The sequence below is a fragment of the Pinus tabuliformis genome, chromosome 3_2 (assembly GCF_031772625.1).
Source record: "Pinus tabuliformis cultivar Carrire ecotype Pingquan chromosome 3_2, CPIR1, whole genome shotgun sequence".
NCBI lineage: Eukaryota > Viridiplantae > Streptophyta > Pinopsida > Pinales > Pinaceae > Pinus > Pinus tabuliformis.
Genome location: NC_142302.1, coordinates 701,720,532 through 701,740,909, shown reverse-complemented (window position 1 = coordinate 701,740,909; position 20,378 = coordinate 701,720,532). Strand labels below are relative to the sequence as shown.

Below are 20,378 nucleotides of genomic sequence, written 5' to 3'. Positions count from 1 at the left end.
AAGGGATGGCAGAATGCGAAGATAGTTTTGAACAACTTAAGCAGTTGTTGACACATGCACTGGTGCTATAGATCACAGATCCGAACCAAGAGTTTCTTGTGTCTACATATGCTTGCAAAAGGGGACTTGGTGGAGTTCTCATGTAAGAAGGATAAGTAGTGTGCTATGAGTCACGAAAATTGAATGAGCATGAGCAGAACTATTTGACACATGATCTTGAGCTAGCAGCGATTATACATGCATTGAAGATGTGGAGACATTATCTTCTGGGAAGGAAGTTCAAATTGATGAGCGATCATAGTGGGCTAAGGTATTTGTTTGACCAACAAAATCTAAATTCCAGGAAATCTAGATGGTTGGCCACCCTTAGTGAGTTTGACTTCGAGATCAGATACAACAAAGGGAAGGAGAACCGGGTTGTAGATGCTCTTAGCAGGAAGGTAAAGGTAAATCATATAACAACTATAAACTCTTATGGGACAAGGTTACAAGATAGGATTTTGCAGGCAAGTCAGCAGGATGAAAAATACATGGAGATCATGCATAGATTACAACAGAGCATAGGTATAGGTACAAGTATAGGTGTAGGTACAGGTATAGGTACATGTGCAGGTACAGGTGTAGGTATAGGCACAGGGGATTAGGATGCAAGTTATCATCTCATGGTAGATGGCTTGGTGAGGTTTCAAGACATGATTTATGTGCCGAATTGCAGTGAGATCAAGAAGCTTATCTTGAGGGAGAGTGAATCCATATTCAGGTCATCTACGATATCAGAAGACATTGATGGTGGTAAAGAAGTTATATTATTGTCCCAATCTGAAGAAATAAGTGGTTGAGTTCGTGGATAGATGCTTAGATTGTTAGTTGGTAAAGGCGAAGTGCAAGAATCCAGGCGGTCTGCTACAACCTATAACGATTTTGGAATGGAAATGAGAGGTCATTTCCATGGATTTCATCACAGGTCTTCCGAGGACAGTGAAGTAGCATGATTATATTATGGTTGTGGTCGATAGGTTAAGAAAAGTAGCTCACTTCATTCGGTAAAGACTACATATTCAGCTAGTGAGGTAGCACAAGTGTTCATCATAGAGATAGTGATACTACATGGTGTTCCAAGGAAGATTGTGTCAAACATGGATGCAAATTTCACTTCCAAGTTTTAGAAGGAGATATTTGTAGGCTTGGGTACAAAGTTGGTCTTCAGCACAACTTATCATCCGCAAACATATGGTTAGACAAAGAGGGTCAACAAGATCTTGGCAGATATGTTGAGGATGTATGTGATACACCAGTAGAGGAAATGGGAAGAGTATCTACCATTGGTTGAGTTCACATACAAAAATGGTTATCAGGAGTCATTTAGGATGAGTCCTTTCGAGGCATTGTATGGGCAGAGTTGTAACACTCCCATCAACTGGAGTGATCTTGTGAACATGGTACTTATTGGATCGGACATGTTGGTGGACATGGAACAAGAAATGCAGGTTATAAAGAAGAATCTAAAGGTAACACATGATAGACAAAAGAGTTATGTAGATCAACAAAGGGTGTTAAAAGAGTTTCAGGTTGGGGAGCATGTGTATTTGCGCATCAAGCCCAATAAAATCTCTTTGAGGATTGGTTCATGTGCCAAGCTGGCACCACGGTATTGCAGGCCTTTCAAAATCCTTAAGGGGATTGGACCAATGGAATATCAACTTGCACTACCTCCAACAATGAAATTCCATGATGTTTTCCATATTTCATTCCTTAATAAATATATAAAGGATGTTGATCATCTTATTGATTGGTTTGTATTATAGGTGGAGCAAGAAGGAGAGTTCCAGCCAGAGCCTCAGTGCATATTTCAGCGGAAACATCTCATGCTCATGAACAGAGCCATAGAGAAAGTTAAAGTGCAGTGGAAGCACTTTGGGCTTGAAGAAGCTGCATAGGAGATGGTGGATCAGATGTGGGCCATATATCCTTCATTGTTTGTTGGTTGAGGCAAAGCAGTTTTGGCTTGATGTTGGTTTATGTTTGGCATATGTTTTGCTGATGTTTTGATATTTGTATATGTATATGGATGTAAATACCGCCATGAGCTAAGTTATAAAGCTCTAATAAGCGGTATGGGTGTCATGTTATTATGGTTGGTATATTGTCATGTTGTCGTGATGTTTTTCTTTTGAGCAGGTTCTTCATTTGCAGTGAGCTAATTTATAAAGCTCTAGAGGCAATATGTTTTATTTTCAGCGGTTTTGCTAAGGTCTTGGAGTGGTTTAATGCCGAGGATGGTCTTCCCCAAGGGGGAGGGTTTTGTAACAACCCTAGTGAAAAGTTCATGTAATAAAAATTAATAAAGGCAAAATAAAATCACGGTTAAGGGACACATATTCCAAGATGAATTTTGGGCAAAGGTATCCTAGCGGGAATCATTAGATGTATGTTCTTGGCTAAGGAAAATTTGCAAATGCTAAGGCAAAGGCATTAAAATTCCAAAAGCCATTTTTTGGCACGTTTATTTATGAAAATAAAGGAAATTAGGAGAAAAGGAAGGTAAAAGGTCACAGGTTGAATGTGAGGAGGAAATTGAAGGAAAATAATGGAAAATGAAGAAATTAGAGGCCTCATGCATAAAAAGGCTTATGAGGATCAGTTCATGGCTTTTTTCAGTTAAAGTTTGGAGCTCTCTCATTATTCTCTCTCTCTCTCACTCTCTTGGTCACTTAGAGTTTTCTTGGAGCACTCTAGTTTGGAGCAAGGAAAGGAAAGAAAGAAAAGGAAAGGAAAAGCAAGAAAGGATCAAGGAAAGGAAAGCAGGATCAAGCAGCTTCAACAGGAATACTTGTAGGTAACCTTTTTCATGTGTGATTTCCTAGCTGGTTTGGACATGCATGGCTTTGCATGCTAGCATATGGTTCTCTTGTTGTCGGTGGCATGGTCTTGCCAGGTTATGACAGTGATTTTAAGTCTAGCCTAGCCTTTTTCCAGATGTCATGGTATGTTGGGATGTTTATTTCAGTTTTGGAACTTTGGAATTGCCGGATGGATTTCAAAATCTAGGGTGGAGGTGGTCTCAAGGTTCATTCCCAAAAGCCTAGAAATCCCTTGACTGGTTTTGGCAGGATACACGGTAAAGCCTGAGGGAGTAGTCTCGTTTTAGGGCCTAGTGATTCGGGTTTGGATTGCGGTAAATCTTGAGAGACAAGGAGGAGAAAAATTACTCAAGGATAGTGATGGATTCCGAATGGCATTACAAGTTATGTTCAGTTGTGATCGGAGCATTGGTTTTGGCGTGATCATGGTTGGATGAGAGTGGAAGTGGTTTAACCTATAGATTCCCTTGGTTGTTCTTGGATTGGTTGTTCTATGAGATCCCACATTCATGCTTGCAATATGGCACGGGGGTGACTGATTGAAAGATAGATTTTGTTCAACCTTGTCTATGGTTGGGTGGTACGTGGAAGTCTCAAACCTAGTCAGATTTTCCCATGATTAATAAAAACTAATTTTTATTACTTTTGCACTTATTTATATGTGGATTTAATGGTTGTCATATCTCTAATATTTATATGGTTTTCTGTTGGTTATAAGCATGGTTGAATGACTGGGTCATGTCATGGTTATTTCATATATTTACTTGTAACTATTAAATGTATGGATGAAAGACCTAATTGATGATGTAGTAGTTCAATGGAGAAGGAGGTGATCCTTTTGGTTATGTTTGATAAGTTGTTTCAGTCATTTATGATTTGTCTTGTATCCTAGACCTGTAGGTTGCATTAATGCCAAGTGTTTGACAGAATGTCAATCCTGGTTGGGGATGCTCAGGCCTAGTCCTGAGGGTAATTTTTGATTGACCATCATGGTTATATTGGTTTTAATGATTTCTAAAAGTTACAACAAGTTTTGGGCAAAGGCTAGGATTCTGGGCTAGAAAAGTGGCTCAAATCCCAAAGTCGCTGACACAAAAATGCCAATTCTGGACCGCAGTCACTGGTAGGTAGGGAAGTGAGAGTGACTTTAGGTTGCTGGTCTCTCCTTTGCCCATAGCATTAGAGAAACTAAGGCCTAAGATATGCAGAAAAGTAGTGGGACCTAGGGACAGATTGTCTGAGTGGCTAACTTATCTCCTGGGGGGTCTATTGATGATGTTGGGTGACTGTATGTGATGTTCCATCGATTCCACTTCCTTTTTTTTTTTGCTAAATAAGATTAATCTATTATGTACAAAAAGAGCACTGTTACAACTTTGCCGAGCAGAAATCCTTCAGGCCTTTGAGAAAGGCTGATTGTTCATGACAGTTTCTAAAATGGAGAGCATGAAACTTATATCCCACGCAGGGGAGAACAGTATGGTGCAGGTAGCCGGAAACAGAGTATTGCACGACACAGTCATTATCGCCACACATTAGACACACAACAGACCAGACACAGGCATTATCGCCACACATTAGACAAACAACAGACCAGACAATAGACATTATGATAGGTACAGAAAAACTTGACCAAAGATTTGCAGACCGAACCATTGGTACGCTATTCCGTCGTTGCAGTGAGCCTTCAAAAAAGTGGAGGACTGGAACTTGGATTACTCGGGCAGCTTTTCCTCTACAATTCTACACCAGCCCTCTTCTGGTTCCTACAAATCTGGCTGAGCATACGCCTCTGGCATGAAATTGATGGCATTGGCTGGCTGGGGCTGCCCCTGATTAGTTTCGGAAGTAGGCTGAGTAAAACTGAGATTGTGGATTTCCTCAGATTGGGGGATAGGAGCACTAGACTCGCCCTCGTTCTGAGCTTCCTCTGTGAAAAGAACAGACAAATGGGCCGTAATACGAGGGTGCAGGAGTGAGCAGTTGAAAGAAAAAGTTGCTGAGCCAAAAGCCGAGGAATTGTCTGATTCCTGAGTGTTCGAATCCAGGAATTGGCTTGGGATAAGCAGGCGTGTTGATCCCCTTAGATGCGCTGGAGACTGAATGGACTCCGTCTCTGTAGGTGGCCTCGCCGGATTGCCGCGACTAGAGCCTCTGCAGCTCAATAAACGTTGTCGAGGTCTCGTCATCTTGTGGCAACATTAACTGCGATAACAATGTCACCAACGGTTGATGGAGCTTTACCCTTTATGCTTCCACACGAAATGATGTTGGCCTCAGACGCAGAAAGACACCCCTCTTCGGCCACAGAGCAACCCCAGAGCCAGTCTTTCTCCCATCTCCCGGATATACCAAACAGAATTTGTCTCTGGTTCAGCGAGTCGGCATTGTGGATATTTATTAACTGAAATCCGAACCCTCGAGACTCCCCCTCCATTACTCTGTCCAACCAAGTCATATCAGACCAGAATCCTTTCAAGCGAGCGGAGACGGGCTGCTCTTTAATGCTCACCGCGCAACGTCCTGCCTCATTTACCTTCGCGCAGACGTTCATCTGCCTGTCCTTATTACACCACCTGCGTTCCTGTCCGGCGCGCATGCTGGCCATGTGCCAGTCATGCAGGTCCCTGGACAGTCCCATCATTGTTAGCGTCCCTGGCACCCGCATCCGGGGTAGTGGCTTCTTCTCGGACCAGTTGATTGCATTCCTGTATTTTTTCATTATTTGGTATTATGTTTATTGGTCCTGTGTGTAAGGTGTGATTGCTTTCAACCCCCACATTGGCTAGGATGTCGGCTACTTTGTTGCCATCCCTTTTTACGTGATTAAAGATTATTGCTCTGATGTTAAGAAGCTCAAGTTCAATTGCTTCTAATCTGGCTTCCAATCTCCAACTCTTCGCTATCTTGCTCGCATGAGAACCATTAAGGAGTTGTTTGACCATTTTGATGAGGATCTGAGAGTCTCCTTCTACTTCCAGAGGAAGATAGTTGTGTGTTCTTGCTAAAAGGAGTCCTTGCCATAAGCCTTCCATTTCCGCTGAGTTATTGGTATCCCATCCAATGTTTCCAAAGTAAATCAGTTTGGGCTCTCCTGTATGATTCCTGAATATTCCCCCAAAACCTGCCTTTCCCGGGTTGCCCTTTGAGGCACCATCAAAGTTTAGCTTGAATGTGTTCTCTGGTGGAGCAATCCAAGAAACTTTGTTTGAATTGACGTTTCGTGGGGCATTGCTGAGTGCTGCGCTAGGGAATTGAATGTTCCAGTTTTCCAGGATGGCTCTCTCGTTGTCGAGTGTAGGAAGGTCCTCCTTTGTCCAGGTTTGTAGCAGTAAAGTTTCTTTTATGTTTGAACAAAATCTGCTCCATATGTGCTCTAAGGGAGAGCTTTGATCTTTGAAGATTCGTTTGTTCCTTTCTTTCCAGATTCCCCAAACTACCAAACCTGGTATTATTTTCCAGATATGATTGAGAATACCGCTTTTGTAAGGGTTCTTATTCCATAGGCGAAGAGTGTTTATGATATCCTCAGGTACTCGACCTCTTCTCTGACATCTGAAGCTTATCTTCTCCCATAGTTGATTGGCTAGAGTACAGGAGTCAAACAAGTGCTGCAGGGTTTCCTCCTGGGCCTTACAATTGACACATATTGATGGACCGTGATAGTTTCTTTTTCTTAGCCTATCCCATGTTAGGATTTTTTTATGTCCAGTAATCCAGAGAAAGAGAGAAACTTTTGGCCATAAGCCTGGATCCCAGATTTTTCCCCAAAGTTCATCCTTGGGAGATGGATTGGAGTTAATTATATTGTAAGCTTCTGAAGTTGTAAAGGTACCTTTTGGCCTATAACCCCATCTTAGAATATCTTTGTCTTCTGAACGTCTTATGCTTCTTTTTTGGAGCTCCCTTTCCAGATTCTCTTTGAGAAGGCAATCTGTGTTTCTTAGTATCCTTTCGCTTTGAATCCATTGCCTGTATCCTTGCTGACTCTCCTGATTCCAGTGCTGTCGAACTGTTTGCTGCAGGTGTTCCTCCCTTATGTTGGATGGTAGGGGGTGAAGAGAGTTACTGAGCTTTGGCATTTGATTCCAGGCATCAGTCCAAAAGCGAGCTGTTTCACCGTTTCTTATTTCCCAAAAACTGTGGTCTTGTATCAACTTGTAATGTTGTTTGGCTGCAGTCCAGATGAGGGAACCTTTTGCGTTGGGAATAAGTCTTATAAGCTCCTGTTGAGGTCTGTGATTTGCGTATTTAGCTGTCCAGATTTTGGCCCACGGCTTGTCACTGTTGGAGAGCCATTGCCACCAGAGTTTGGCCCCCATTATTGCATTACTTTGAGTTGGATCCCTTAGTCCGATGCCCCCTTTATCTTTAGGCGTGCAAACCGTTGTCCAGTTTATCAGTGCCCATTTACGATTGGTGGCTGTGCTTCCCCATAAGAAGTTGCGTTGTAGATCCTTTATTATTTTTATTACCCATTTTGGCGCTGCAAGAATTGAGAACAAGTATAGCGGCATTGCCTGAAGCACAGCTGTTATAAGCACCACCCTGCTAGCAGTGTTGAGAGATCGATGCGTCCACAAATTTAGACGTGAGTCCAGCCTCTCAATTAAGGAGCGCCAGGAGGAGTGTTTTAAGGCAGAGGCTATAAGAGGGGCTCCGAGATATTTTGAGGGAAGAGAATCTATGGGGAATCCAAGAATGCGTGCTATTGCTCGCTGCACCACCGGAGCTGTGTGAAAGAAAAAGATTTGAGATTTTGCGTTGTTAACACTTGTGCCAGAGGCTTCAGAAAAGTCATTGAGAAGAGATTTGAAACGGGAGGCTTCCTGAACTGACGGATATCCAAACAGCATATTGTCATCTACAAATTGCTGGTGGGATATAGCTGGTGTACCATGGATGGATAGACCTTTAAGCTGATGAGTATCAAGAGCAGATTTGATAAGCCTTCCTAGCCCTTCAGCCATTAGGACAAATAAGAAAGGGGACAGAGGATCGCCCTGCCTAATTCCTCTAGTAGGACTGAAGGGTTTGGAGGGAAAGCCATTGACAAGAATGGAGAAAAAGGAGGAGGAAATAAGACTCATTATCCACCTCACCCACATGGAGGAGAACCCAAAAGCAGTTAACATTTTTCCCATGTAAGTCCAACTTAGTTTATCAAATGCTTTTGAGAGATCAAGCTTCAGTAGCATACCTGCCTGTTTGTGATTCTTGAGGGTGTGTATTACTTCATGCGTGAGGATGATTCCATCGAGGATCTGCCTTCCTTCTACGTAGCCTGACTGTTCCGGTGATATTAGTAGAGGCAGGAGCGGTTTTAGCCTGTTTGCAACAACTTTGGAGATAATTTTGTATATAACATTACATAGCGCTATCGGACGGAATTTGTTCGGAGTATTAGATATCTCTTCCTTTGGGATTAGCGCTATGAATGTTGCGTTGAGGGCCGGAAGAATCCAATGCATTGCTCGGGATTCCTCCACCACTTGCCATACCTCATCTTTTATTATCTCCCAGAATTTGTGATAGAAGGTAGTTGAGAATCCGTCTGGCCCTGGTGCCTTTCCTTCTTTGAGCTGGTGCATAGCTGTGTCGACCTCCTGAAAAAGAATGGGGCGAAGGAGGAGCTTATTATGTTCCTCAGTGATTATTTTTGGAATCTGTTGTGTAATTTTTTCAATGGCAGGATTTCTGTTTATCTTAGGCTCACTCAGCACCTGTTTGAAATGTTGAAGAAGTTCCTCCTCAATTTCTTCATGCTTTTCCACTCTAGTCCCTTCTTGTTTCTGAATGAAGGTTATATTGTTATGCATTCGTCTTTGGACAGTAGTTCGATGGAAGAATTTGGTATTTCTTTCCCCCTCTTTTAACCATCTTATTCTGGATTTTTGTCTCCATTGAATTTCCTCTTGCTTTCTTCGCTCCTCCAGTTGAGTATTTATTCGTTGTTCCTGTTCTAAGGTCCAATTGGTGTGTCCCTTATCTATGATGTGTTGCTGAAGCTCTGCCATTTCCTTATTGAGTGATTGTTGCTCCTTTTGGATGTTGCCAAATATCTCTTGGTTCCATTTCTTGATTTGAATTTTTAGATGTTTGAGTTTCTGTTGAAATTGGAACATTTTAGATCCGACCGGAGGGTGGTAGTTTCTCCATACTGATTTGACGAAGTCCTTGAAAGCAGGATGTGTGAGCCAACACTCCTCAAAACGGAATGGTCGCTTGTTTGTGTTGCCAGGCCGTTGCCATTGGAGGGATATAGGCCAGTGGTCCGATCCAGAGTAAGGGAGTATCGCAGTTGCAATATCTCCTCCCATATGAATCGAATTTTCGGTTATGAGGAATCTATCTAACTTGGAGGCAATTTGATACTTTCCGGCTCTGCGATTGCTCCATGTATGTGTGCCATTGCAGTATTGTAAGTCGATGAGAGCGTTGTTTTGAATGAAATTTTTGAAGAGGACATTTTCCTGGTCCAACCTGATTCGTCCTCCCTGTTTTTCCTCCAGCTTGGTGATCATATTAAAATCCCCTCCGATGATCCATAGCGGATGCGTTCTGCTTAAGCTAAGCGTCTCTATTGTATTGAGCAGTGCTATTTTGTTTCCAGCCTCCTGAGGGAAATAAACATTGGTGAGGTTGCCGTGAATGTTAGTTCCTATGAAGTGGAAGGTAGCTTGAATAAAGTTGTGGGAGGCGTGAATATTCTGGAGAGTAATCAGCTGTGGATTCCAGACTATAGCTAGTCCCCCTGAAGCTCCTTCTGCGTCGACTGCTGCTGATTGGCATCCTGGCCAAGCTCTATTGAGGATGCTTCTTAGAGTGATGTTGTTACATTTAGTTTCTTGAAGAAAGCACATTTGCGGTTTCTCCATCTTTATCATGTTTTTTAGAGTTCTGAGTTTCCCTGGGCTATTGAGCCCCCTTAAATTCCATGAGGTGAGCTTCATGATTCACTGGTACTAAAGGGTTTGTAGTACTTCGTCAGTTTTGCATACCTGCCCGAGTCCACCAGGATTTTTCCTACTTCTATTGTTCTCTGGAGATCCGTTCTTCTCCCTCTCTTTTTGAAGTCTCTTGGAGGGAGGCTCCCATCCCAAGTGCTACTTGGTTGGATTCCTAATTGTTTCTGTTGATATACCTTCGATAGTACTATTTCCAGTTTTTTGAGTTGCATCTCTGGAATTTGATCGTAGTTTTTCTTTTTGCATGCTTGCTCGAGCTCCAGCAGGTCCAATCCTTCCATGTCAAAATTTTCAGTATCTTCATCCATAATTTGCGGATGACTTTTCTCTGCAGATGTTTCTGCTAGGAGGATGATCTGATTCAAAGTTCTGTCTACTTCCATTTCATTCTCTGTTCCGGAGCTGTCTTTTTGATTCCCGAAAGGGTGAGCCATTTTGTCCGGTGGGTTTAGTAAAGCCTGGGATGAGCTAGATGGATTGGAGTTGATGGGGATGGAATGCTGAGTCGCATCTGGCTTTGAGCTTGAGGGGATTTCCTCAGGAATATTGGCCAGTATTTGATAGCTGTTACTCGTGGAAGGAGCGGATCCAGGGTTTTGCTGCGGTTTTTTCCCAGGAGCAGGTTTTTTGTAGGCTCGTTTTCGGGCAGTGACTTTGGTAAATCCATCCTGCGCTGATTTATCAGAAGGATCTAAGGGTTTGGATGCAGGGGCAGATATATTTAGCGGGCAATCCCTGAAAAGATGCCCGTGAGCATGGCATTTGCGGCATCTAAATGGTACATGTTCATAATCTAATGGTTGAATCCATTCATAATCGTCATGAGAAAGACTTACCGAATCAGGGAGCGCTTTGTCTAGGCGCATGAAGACGCATATTCGGGCGTAAGAAGTGTATCTTCGTTGCTTGGTTTCTTCGGCCACTTTGATGTATTCCCCCAATCCGCTTCCAATATCCTTGAGTATTCCTTCATCCCAGTATTCTTCTGGTAGTGAGTACATTCTGATCCAGACAGGGGCCCAGGTGAGGTCTTCCTTGTCCGGATTGAATCTTGCAATCCATTCTCTCAGGTACAAGCCCGCTGAGTTAAAGAAATAAGGGCCTTGGGTTAGAATTCTGAACTTATCTTCTAAGCAATAGAAGATAACAGTAAAAAAGCCCTTCGGTCCTAGCTGCAGCGTGATGTCTCCCTTGGGTTTCCACTTTGCCGAGATCCATCCATGCAGCGCTTTTTCGGTTGGCCACATTCCTATGAACTTTCCTATGAGAGCATGATCTGTCATGTACTGTATTCTCTCATTGATCTTCTGACTGGGCAGTTCTATCTTGGGTCTTTCCTCTGCTATTGGCCTGCAGGTTTTTGAAGTAACCTTGGTTTGATTCTCTGTCTTGTCTCCTCCTTCTGGGTTTTCAGCCTTCTTGTCATTGGGTACAGTTTTGTCTTTTTTCCTGTTCTGTTGCATTGCCGATTCTGCTTCCTTATCCGCGCTTATCGATCCAAATACGATGGATCCAGGATGTTGTGGCGGTGCGTCTGTTGCCTGAGGGGAGGGCGTTGGGCCCCCCCCCTGGGGTATTTCCATGAGCGTCTGCTACGTTCAGAAGTTTTTTGCTGGTGCTGGTTGTCAGACCTTCTTAGTCTGCAGAGCCGAGCTCGGCTTCTATGGCTCAGATTTCTGTCAGAACCCTAGCCGCAGTGCGTCCTCGTAATTCTCTAACATCCTCCCATCGATTCCACTTCCTTAAGGTGACATAGGAGGTCAAATATGCTTGTAGTAGCATCTCTCCTCATGTTTACCCCGGTTTTCATGGTTACTTTGGTGTAATACCCCTCCGTTGCTATCATGCCGGACCAAAGCTAGACTAAGTTATAACAGAAAAGTTAGGTCTAAGGGGTAAAAATGGGAGTAAATACTTTATTACCAAATAAGTAAAGATAATTTAAATGCTTGGAAAATGAGACTCCTAGAGATGAGATTCTTTCTAAATGAAATCTTATTACTGAATGGGAATGGATAATTCTTTCATCATAAGAATTCTAGATAAAATTCTAGATAAGCTTAATGGATGAGAGATAAATATCCATTAAGTTGCCTAGCTGGAGAAATATGTTAAGTTTAGGAAAAACATAAAAGCCTTGCGGGAGAGAAAGGTGAGATTTTATGGGAAAAGCCTAGGGAAGTGGATAAAAAGATCAACAAAAGCAAGATGTCGCTAAAGGAAACCATATCATGAAAGAGGGAATTAAATGCCAATTGAAGATATCAACAAGGAGCAATTGATCAATGGGAGATAACTCTTGGTTCAGGGGTGAACTGGAAGAAGTTAGTTCTAGGTTGGGTGGTGGTGGTTAATTTTCCAAGTTTGGACCAAGAAATTCCACGACTTAATTCAAAAGGGAAAAAATTCCCTCAACTAGTTATTAGGGAAGAAATTAACGCCAATATGTTATAGAATAAGCACACAAGTGACCCAATCATCAAAGTATTAATTCAGATATGAAACCCAACCATCAATTATAAATTCATAACAAGAGTTTTATTATGTTGAGCAGATTGAAGCGATGGTTATAAGTGCATTGTTGCACAACCATATAATTAAACCCTAAATGAGTACGATGTTGTTTCGTGATGAATTATGACAATAGATCGAGGTTGGTTGTGCAGTTCCTTCTTTCGTATTCATTATGGCGGAAATAGCCTTGGGCTGGTTGACCATGTAACTTGATTTCAAACCAAGCATAAACAAAAGCAAGCACTCCTTTAAGAAGTCTCTTGACCCCAACCATGATCTTGATGATGAGCTTGAGAAAAGCAACTCCAAACCTATGAAGGCGTAAGTGGTTCTACCCTATATATATATATATATATATATAGGAATAGTCATGATGTGGACTAGTCAATATTGAAAATAGAAGGGTAGAATCAGTTTTATAAGTTATTATTTATTAGTTTACATACCTATACTGAATTATTTTCAAGCAAACTCAATTAAACAAAGATTTAATTGCAGTTAAAATACAAAATAAATATGAAAGGTCCATACTAATCTATTTTTTTTCCATGTATATGTTACAATATAGTAAATTTCATATGTTGGTAAATGGAATGAGGGTGTCTCTCATACTCCACACGGATATTGGATTCGAAAATGGGATGGGCAACAAAAGTAATTATTTTTCTTTTGGTTGATAATAGAGTAACTAAAAAGGCTTTGGATCTTTCGTTGAAAAATTATATATAATATTTTTTTGTTAACGGAAACATATATGAAATTTTGGAAAGTTATGTTAATGGTGGATTTAAAAATCGTTGAGGATGCTAAATCTAAAAAGATAAGGATTTGAGAAAAAATATTTTCCAAAATCATAAAATTTATAAACTGCCACATTTATTGAATGGGGCAATTTATATTTCTTTTATAAAATAAAATATTCATTCCCAAAATTATCAGATTCACAAAATCAATCTCGATTAAGGAAAATGGTATTTTATAATAAAAAAATATTCATTCCCAAAATTATCAGATTCACAAAATCAATCTCGATTAAGGAAAATGGTATTTTATAATAAAAAAATCAAGCTTTTGAGTCAATTCAAGGAATTAGAATCCTAATAAAATAAGAGATTAAATTAATTTAAAGTTTCCCAATTGTAAAGACGTTGCCAAAATTGGTATGAGATATATGCAATGATCAACCTGGGCATGCTGTGGGAGGTCCGTACGTTGAGATTCTTGACCAACCCATCTCCAAACCATCTGTGACTTTTTCTCTCCAAACCATCTGTGACTTTTTCTCTCTGTTGTTGCATCTTTTTATCACTGAAAACCCTTCTTTGTTTTTGGTCAAGGTGGTTTTGGGTAAAATTATAAGCTCTATCAATAGCAAAACGACTCTAGTATATTTTTTAATTGTGGCTTGATAGCGTCCCATCACATGCATCCACACTTAGGTGGGTATGCCAACTATTTCAGACTTGAATTTCTCCCACAAATTGTGATGATCAGTCATGTCACCAAAGGCAGATTTTTCTGTAAACAAACTCTCGATATGTCTGTATCAATCACACCATAAGACATGCCTATGATAGTCGTGGTCGTGGTTTGTGGGTGGATCAGTTGTGTGTTCTTGGATTTAATGAGTGAACCCCTCAAAAAGTAACCGATAAAAAATAATGTTATATGACTTTATACATAACAATGACCAATCAAGAAATTCTATCAATATTTGACAAATTATGATTAGTTAGATGTCGTATTCCATAGGAATTATCCACCGTCCAAAAATATTCCCTGCCCATAGTTGTGAACTATCAAAACGTAATCAAGTTGTCGATGTCCAGTTTTATCAGGCCCTAAACCCAATAATTGTTGGAGTTCGAGTCTGGAGTTTTCCAGTATTATCATCGTCTCAATCGTCATGGTTGGTATTTATAGAAAATAATTAGAATCAAGTGACTTTCTAGCCCAAGAAATTTTAAGTCCATGAAGCAGTGGAATGAAGGCTATTGTCCTATATGGCAGCTTAGGTATGAGTTGATGTGGATTGTGAATGCCAATGCTCCTTGATTGAAACTCGTGCGCTGTCTCTTTGTGGAAATTAGTAATTCTAGATTATCTTTCGAGATTTTTTTGGTTATCTTTCCTTGGTAGCCCGTGACACAATTTTAGTCATTGGTATAAGCTTTTATTCCATTAATCTCTTCAATTAAGTATGGTATTTACTCTGCTTTGTGCATGCAACCTTTATGGTCTGCGAACAATTATAAATTCTTTTTGGAGGACCTGTAATGCTAAGGTTCAACAACAGTATTTAGATGTCAAAGTTAAGTCTCTTCTTCCATTCTTTAGATGTCAAACACGTTGCGCCACGTCGAAAGGAACTTATTAATGCATGACGAGGGCAAGCGTAGGAAGTTTCTTTGGGTAGTGAAGGGGATTATCAGTAATGTTGCTTAAATTATGGTGTCAACTTCTAATATATGGTGGTTGAATCATTTTATTTTTTCTAAATTGTTTCTACTCCTCATACCATGTGATAAAGCTGAAAATAAAGCCTTGAATATTTGTTTTAACATTTGTGAAGTAGTTTTTGAATGATCTGCAAATGCATCTTTCATCTTCGAGCTTGGCTAGGTTCTCCTTTCATTTGGTGTATTAAGATCGATTTTCTCTGTATAAAATAACATAATGACTAGTTCGATGGAATGCGTTTGGTGAGCCACCTTCATGGTGTATTATTTTTATCAGAGTGTTTCTTGCTCTCTGTAACTTGTATTTTCATTCACAATAACTCTTGTAATATACCTCATTGACTATAACTATTGCAATGTATTGTTTGTTAGATAGAATAGTGGCAAAAAAAGCCATGGAAAATATAGTATCTACGAATAATATTGATCTAGGGGCAGGGGTAGGATTAAGATTCAACAATCCATGGCTGCCTCACTGATTTACCTCACAGGTCTATACCGAGTGCTTAATTTCCTCTAGGCTCCTGTCGAGGTGTGGCAAGGCAGAGGTACAATGGTTCCTCCGTTGACATCTCCCTAACGTTGTTGGAACATAGGCCCTTAGTGTGGTATCAACGCTGGAATTCTAAAAAAAAATCGTAACATTTTTTTTTTGAAATTAGAATGAAAGAAAGGGCTGAATCACATATTGTGTTTGTTCTGAAAACATTAGAAAAGTTAATCACATATGATTCTTGTCCCTAACCTAAATCCTGAGCATTTTTCATTTTCCCTGTGAAGATGGGAGATCTTCCTGGTAAAAGAAGGCTTATACCAAGAAAGAAGCATGAACTAAAGGAGACCACCTCGTCATCTCACACATTCAAATGTGCAATGAAGCGACTGGAAATCCGTTCCAAGGCCGCAAGTTTGTTACCAAATCTTTGATGAAATTAATAGCTTTTTGGTAAACTGATTAAAGAGAATTATAATGATTAGCAATGGGGATAGAATACAGATTGCATTTTGAACAACTCACAACTGAAAATCTATCGATACTTCAGGGATTTTTGTTTTCTTATCCTTTTGATTTAATTCAAATTAAAGTGAATGTACCCATCTATATAAAAAGTCAGACGTATGGAATCTTATAACCAAGTGATATTTATACATTACGGTGTCTCCCTTAATGATCAAATGTAGTCTAAATGTCAGTCTTCTATTTCAATTTATGTTCTATGTGATATTTCCAAGCCACCATAGTGCCTAAACTAAAGGAAAATGAATATATAAGAGAAACTTGTAGAAAATTCCCTACAAGCAATTAGAATTGCAGAAATTAAAAAAATAAAAATAAAAAATCCTATGATTAAAACATAATACGTGAATGAGATTAATGTTATAAGTGAATGGATTGACCATGAGAAAAACCCAAGAAGTTAAAAGAATGAACTCATGATAGTCTAAGGATCTTATACTGCTAGTAAAATAATGCATGCATCAAGTAAGGTATGACCATGTGGCTTGAGAAATCCGTGATAAAGGTAAGAGAAGGATCAAATACTAAATGTCTGGATATAAGAGCAGTAAATGTTAGAAAACGTATAACCAGCTTTAGGAAGAATAATTGTCATTGAGAACTAAATATATTATACAATGGAAGTTATGAATAAATAATATTGTGGTAGAATGAGTGATTTTTAAAGTTAGGTAAAATGTGTGACATTGTTATAAGGTACAAGATTTACTTTACATAAGCATATATCGAAGGTTAGGAATTACATGTCATTAAGCAGGATGTTATATCCACAGTGATAATGTTTTATCCAATTAGATAACGTGTAGTACATATGTAAGAAGAATATATCTCATTGAATTTTTGTAAAAGAATGCCATAAGGGATGGTATAGTTGCAATTTCATGTATGGAGATGGAAAAAAAATGGGTGTCAAATTGGAGTACAGTACTGATGGATAGTATAAAGGGTATGTGACATATAAAATGTTTTTAGGCAATGTAGAGAGAGGATAACAAACCATTCAACAGCTAGTTGTTAAATCGATAGGATGCTTCAACCATATTGGATGGCTAAGTGGTACTTGTAATCGAGATTGTTGTGCACAAGGATAAGTGGTTTCGATAAAATGATATCTAGCAATCTATTCAAATTAATTCACAATCATACAATGTGGGATGCATATTCCTACCAAGCAATATTTGAGAAGTTTTCTTGCCAGATTGCATTGATAGTGCTATTTGGTTTTGAATATGGAAACATAACAATTGTTGCATAAACTACCCTGGAATTTATTTTAATGAATTTGATAATTTATTTTGTCTCCAAGAAATGAATTATAGTCTACCACGTCGTGATCTAGTGTTTAAGGTGGGGTGTTAGCATGTTAATGACCTACGTTCACACCCTGGTACACATAGTGCCTGAAAATTAAGTGGGTGTGGAGTTGAGAACATTGTAACCTTCACTTATGATTCATGTATAGGTGTATGTACATGCATACTGATTGTTTGATTTGTTCATGGCCCAACCAGGTGTTGGAGTAGGATTAGAAAGAGAAAACATGAATTCATGAAAAGAAACCATTGCAAGGGGATGAAATCATCTGGCATAACTCAACTATGGGTGAGGTACTTTTGAGTACCAATCAATTATTTTCTCGGTTAAGGACAAGGTTAAGGTTGTTATTAAACTTCAAATATAACATTGAAATCCATACTAGATTAATTGTCATGGTCAATAGCCTACTCTATGATTGGGCAGAGGTCATATTTCTGGTGTCATTAAGACCTTGTCTGGTGACAGATTCAATCTCAAAACCCAAATTAATTGGTATTGTAAAGTTGTATTATGCATGATTACCTCTATGTTATCATTTTCTCTCATTGTGTTGAATTTTCCTGCAAACACAAGATATATGAACAGGATTAGCTCAATAGAAGCACTTAAATACTTTGACATGAATTTCTTCAGTTAGGCTCTAGTTTCAGAAGTTGAACAAGTCCATTAATTCTCTATTCTCCAATTGACAAACCGAGCTTGGTTTGATTGGACTTGCCTAAATGTAGTTGTGAATAAATAATTAAAGGAACTTTTGGCATTGACTTGATGTTATGTTAATAATACTAACATCGTTTGAAAACATGTGGATAATGTGACTAATGCAGGGAGACTACAGGAAGCAAGTATTTGACAAGAATACAAATGCATTGGAAGAACATGAAATTCTTCCTATTATGTAGCAATTGAAGGAGAGTTGCGGGAATAACTCTTTGGTAACCTATATCTCAGGAGATCTGATTCAGGTGGCAAGGCCATGGGAACCCGTAATTTTAAAGACGGCTACATGAGAATGAGGAAATAAATTGTAAGATGCAGAAATACACCGAGGATGATGTGAATTTAAGGGGGGGAGTATGTAATACCCCTTCGTTGCTATTATGTCGGACCAAAGCTAGACTGATTTATAACATAAAATCTAGGTCTAAGGGGTAAAAATGGGAGTAAATACTTTATTACCAAATAAATAAAGATAATTTAAATTCTTGGAAAACGAGACACCTAGAGATGAGATTCTTGCCAAATGAAATCCCATTGGTGAATGGGAATGGATAATTCTTTCATGATAAGAATTCTAGATCAAATTCTAGATAAGCTTAATGGATGGGAGATAAATATCCATTAATTTTCTTAGCTAGAGAAAGATGTTAAGTTTAGGAAAAACATAAAAGCCTCGCAGGAGAGAAAGATTAGCTTTTATGGGAAAAGCCTAGGCAAATGAATAAAAATATTCACAAAAGTGGGACACCGCTAAAGGAAACCATATCATGAAAGAGGGAATTAAATACCCATTGAAGGAAGTCAGTGCTAGGTTGGGTGGCGGTGCTCGATTTTCCAAATGACTCTCTTCTAGCTAATCTGGTTTGATTCAATTGCATATGATGTTTTGGATGTTTTTGTCTCCTTACACTTCATGTCATTGATTATTTAAGCATATGAATATAATTGCATGTGACAACTGCTAAACATAAATTTATTTGAAGGTAATATGAGTGATTGAAGCATAGTATGTGGTTGTTAGTATTATATCAAGGAGGTATGTGATATTTGCATAGACCTGGGAGGGAGTGTTACAGAACCCGAGCCTAACAAGTAAACACTATGGAGTCGTGTTGTGGGTGTGGAGCAGCATCTAGCAAATGGTCGAGGTTCACGTCTCACTGAGAAATTGGCGATGATCGAGATGGAGGGTCGAAGTGTTGAAGAGCTGATTGAGGAAGGATCAGAGTTAAGGAGTTGCATTGAGGAGAAACTTGTGGACCTGTTAAGGAGCTGCGTTGAGGAGCAACAATGTGCCACATCAAAGCCCATAAGACAAGCTACAACATTAGCAATTTTTTTTGTTTTATGAGAGGTAAAGAAACACGAGGAACAATCATCCCACATGGGTGAAGATGAAACCAAAACTTCCACTATGCCGCAAATTAGTATATGCTTTGATGAAATGAATTATCTTCTTGAATTCTTTTGGGTTTTTTAACTAAAACAAGTTGATCCTAATCAACTTAACATGTAAATGTAATTTGTTAGAATTGATCATTCTAACAACTACAAATTGGAGTTAGAAAGATTCAATACATTAAGTTTGTATATGATTTTAGAAGAAGCTGGTGAAATGCGATGGTGGCAATGGATATTAATTGGTTGAAGCAGCAATAGATGGACACATGAGGTAAATGATTGTATGTTGAAATAAAGTAGACTCAATATTATGTTGTAATGTGAATCACACATGTATTAGTAAGCAAGTATGATGTTTTGTAACGGTCTTTGGAAAGTATGTACCTGGTAACTCCATGAGTTGGAGTGTGTAATGTAACCCTTATGAGGCATGTGTACCCCCATAAAGTTTGGGGTAATCTTAAAATCACTTTGGAAGTGTGGGTTTGTGGTAAGCTAGAAACCACTTTGCAGTGTAGGTTTATGGTAAGCCAAAATCCACGTGTGAGAGCGAAGTGGATAGGGATTCTTGTAGGCATGGCTTAGGGTTAGCTGACAAACCCCTAGGCATGGTTTAGGTTAAACTGATAAAACCCAGAGCATGGTTATGGGTAATCTGAGAAAACCCATGATGACGATGATGGAGTGGGATTCATTGGTACAAGTACAGGTATGCAGATAATGGTTCACTGAACCATGTACACAAAGGACATGCTAGTAGACTCACGGTTTTAGTGGTTGGTACTCATGAATTTCGGTAGATGGTTGGTCCTTTATATGGACGTCGACAATTTGATGGTGTCCGCGCGAACAAGGTACAAGGTGTAATTGCCAAGTTGGACAAGATGTAGATCTTGTTGATTGAGATGAATGCAAGTAATCATTAAGGGGGTGACTTGAAAATATAATTCCTACTTGTCTTTGTTGTGATTTTTTTCTATGTAACGAAGTGTGTTCCTATTCTCTAGTTGTTTAGATCTAGTTGTTTCCTAAATTGGTGTGTGGTTGAGATATTCTCTCAATCAAGTGATTGTGTATCCAAAAAAATTTCCCTATCTTAAAACAACACTTCATATATATG

The 20,378-nt window shown here is 39.4% G+C and overlaps 1 protein-coding gene across 1 annotated transcript; it reads right to left on the bottom strand.

The window, feature by feature from the left end:
* Nucleotides 1–5,476: 5,476 nt before the first annotated feature.
* Nucleotides 5,477–9,739, bottom strand: LOC149182561 (uncharacterized). Its single transcript, XM_089414597.1, has 2 exons — nt 9,023–9,739; nt 5,477–8,653 (listed from the first exon to the last, which is right to left on the bottom strand). Exons 1-2 carry the CDS (start codon nt 9,737–9,739, stop codon nt 5,477–5,479), a joined length of 3,894 nt encoding a protein of 1,297 aa, XP_089270723.1.
* Between the last annotated feature and the right edge of the window lie 10,639 nt (nt 9,740–20,378).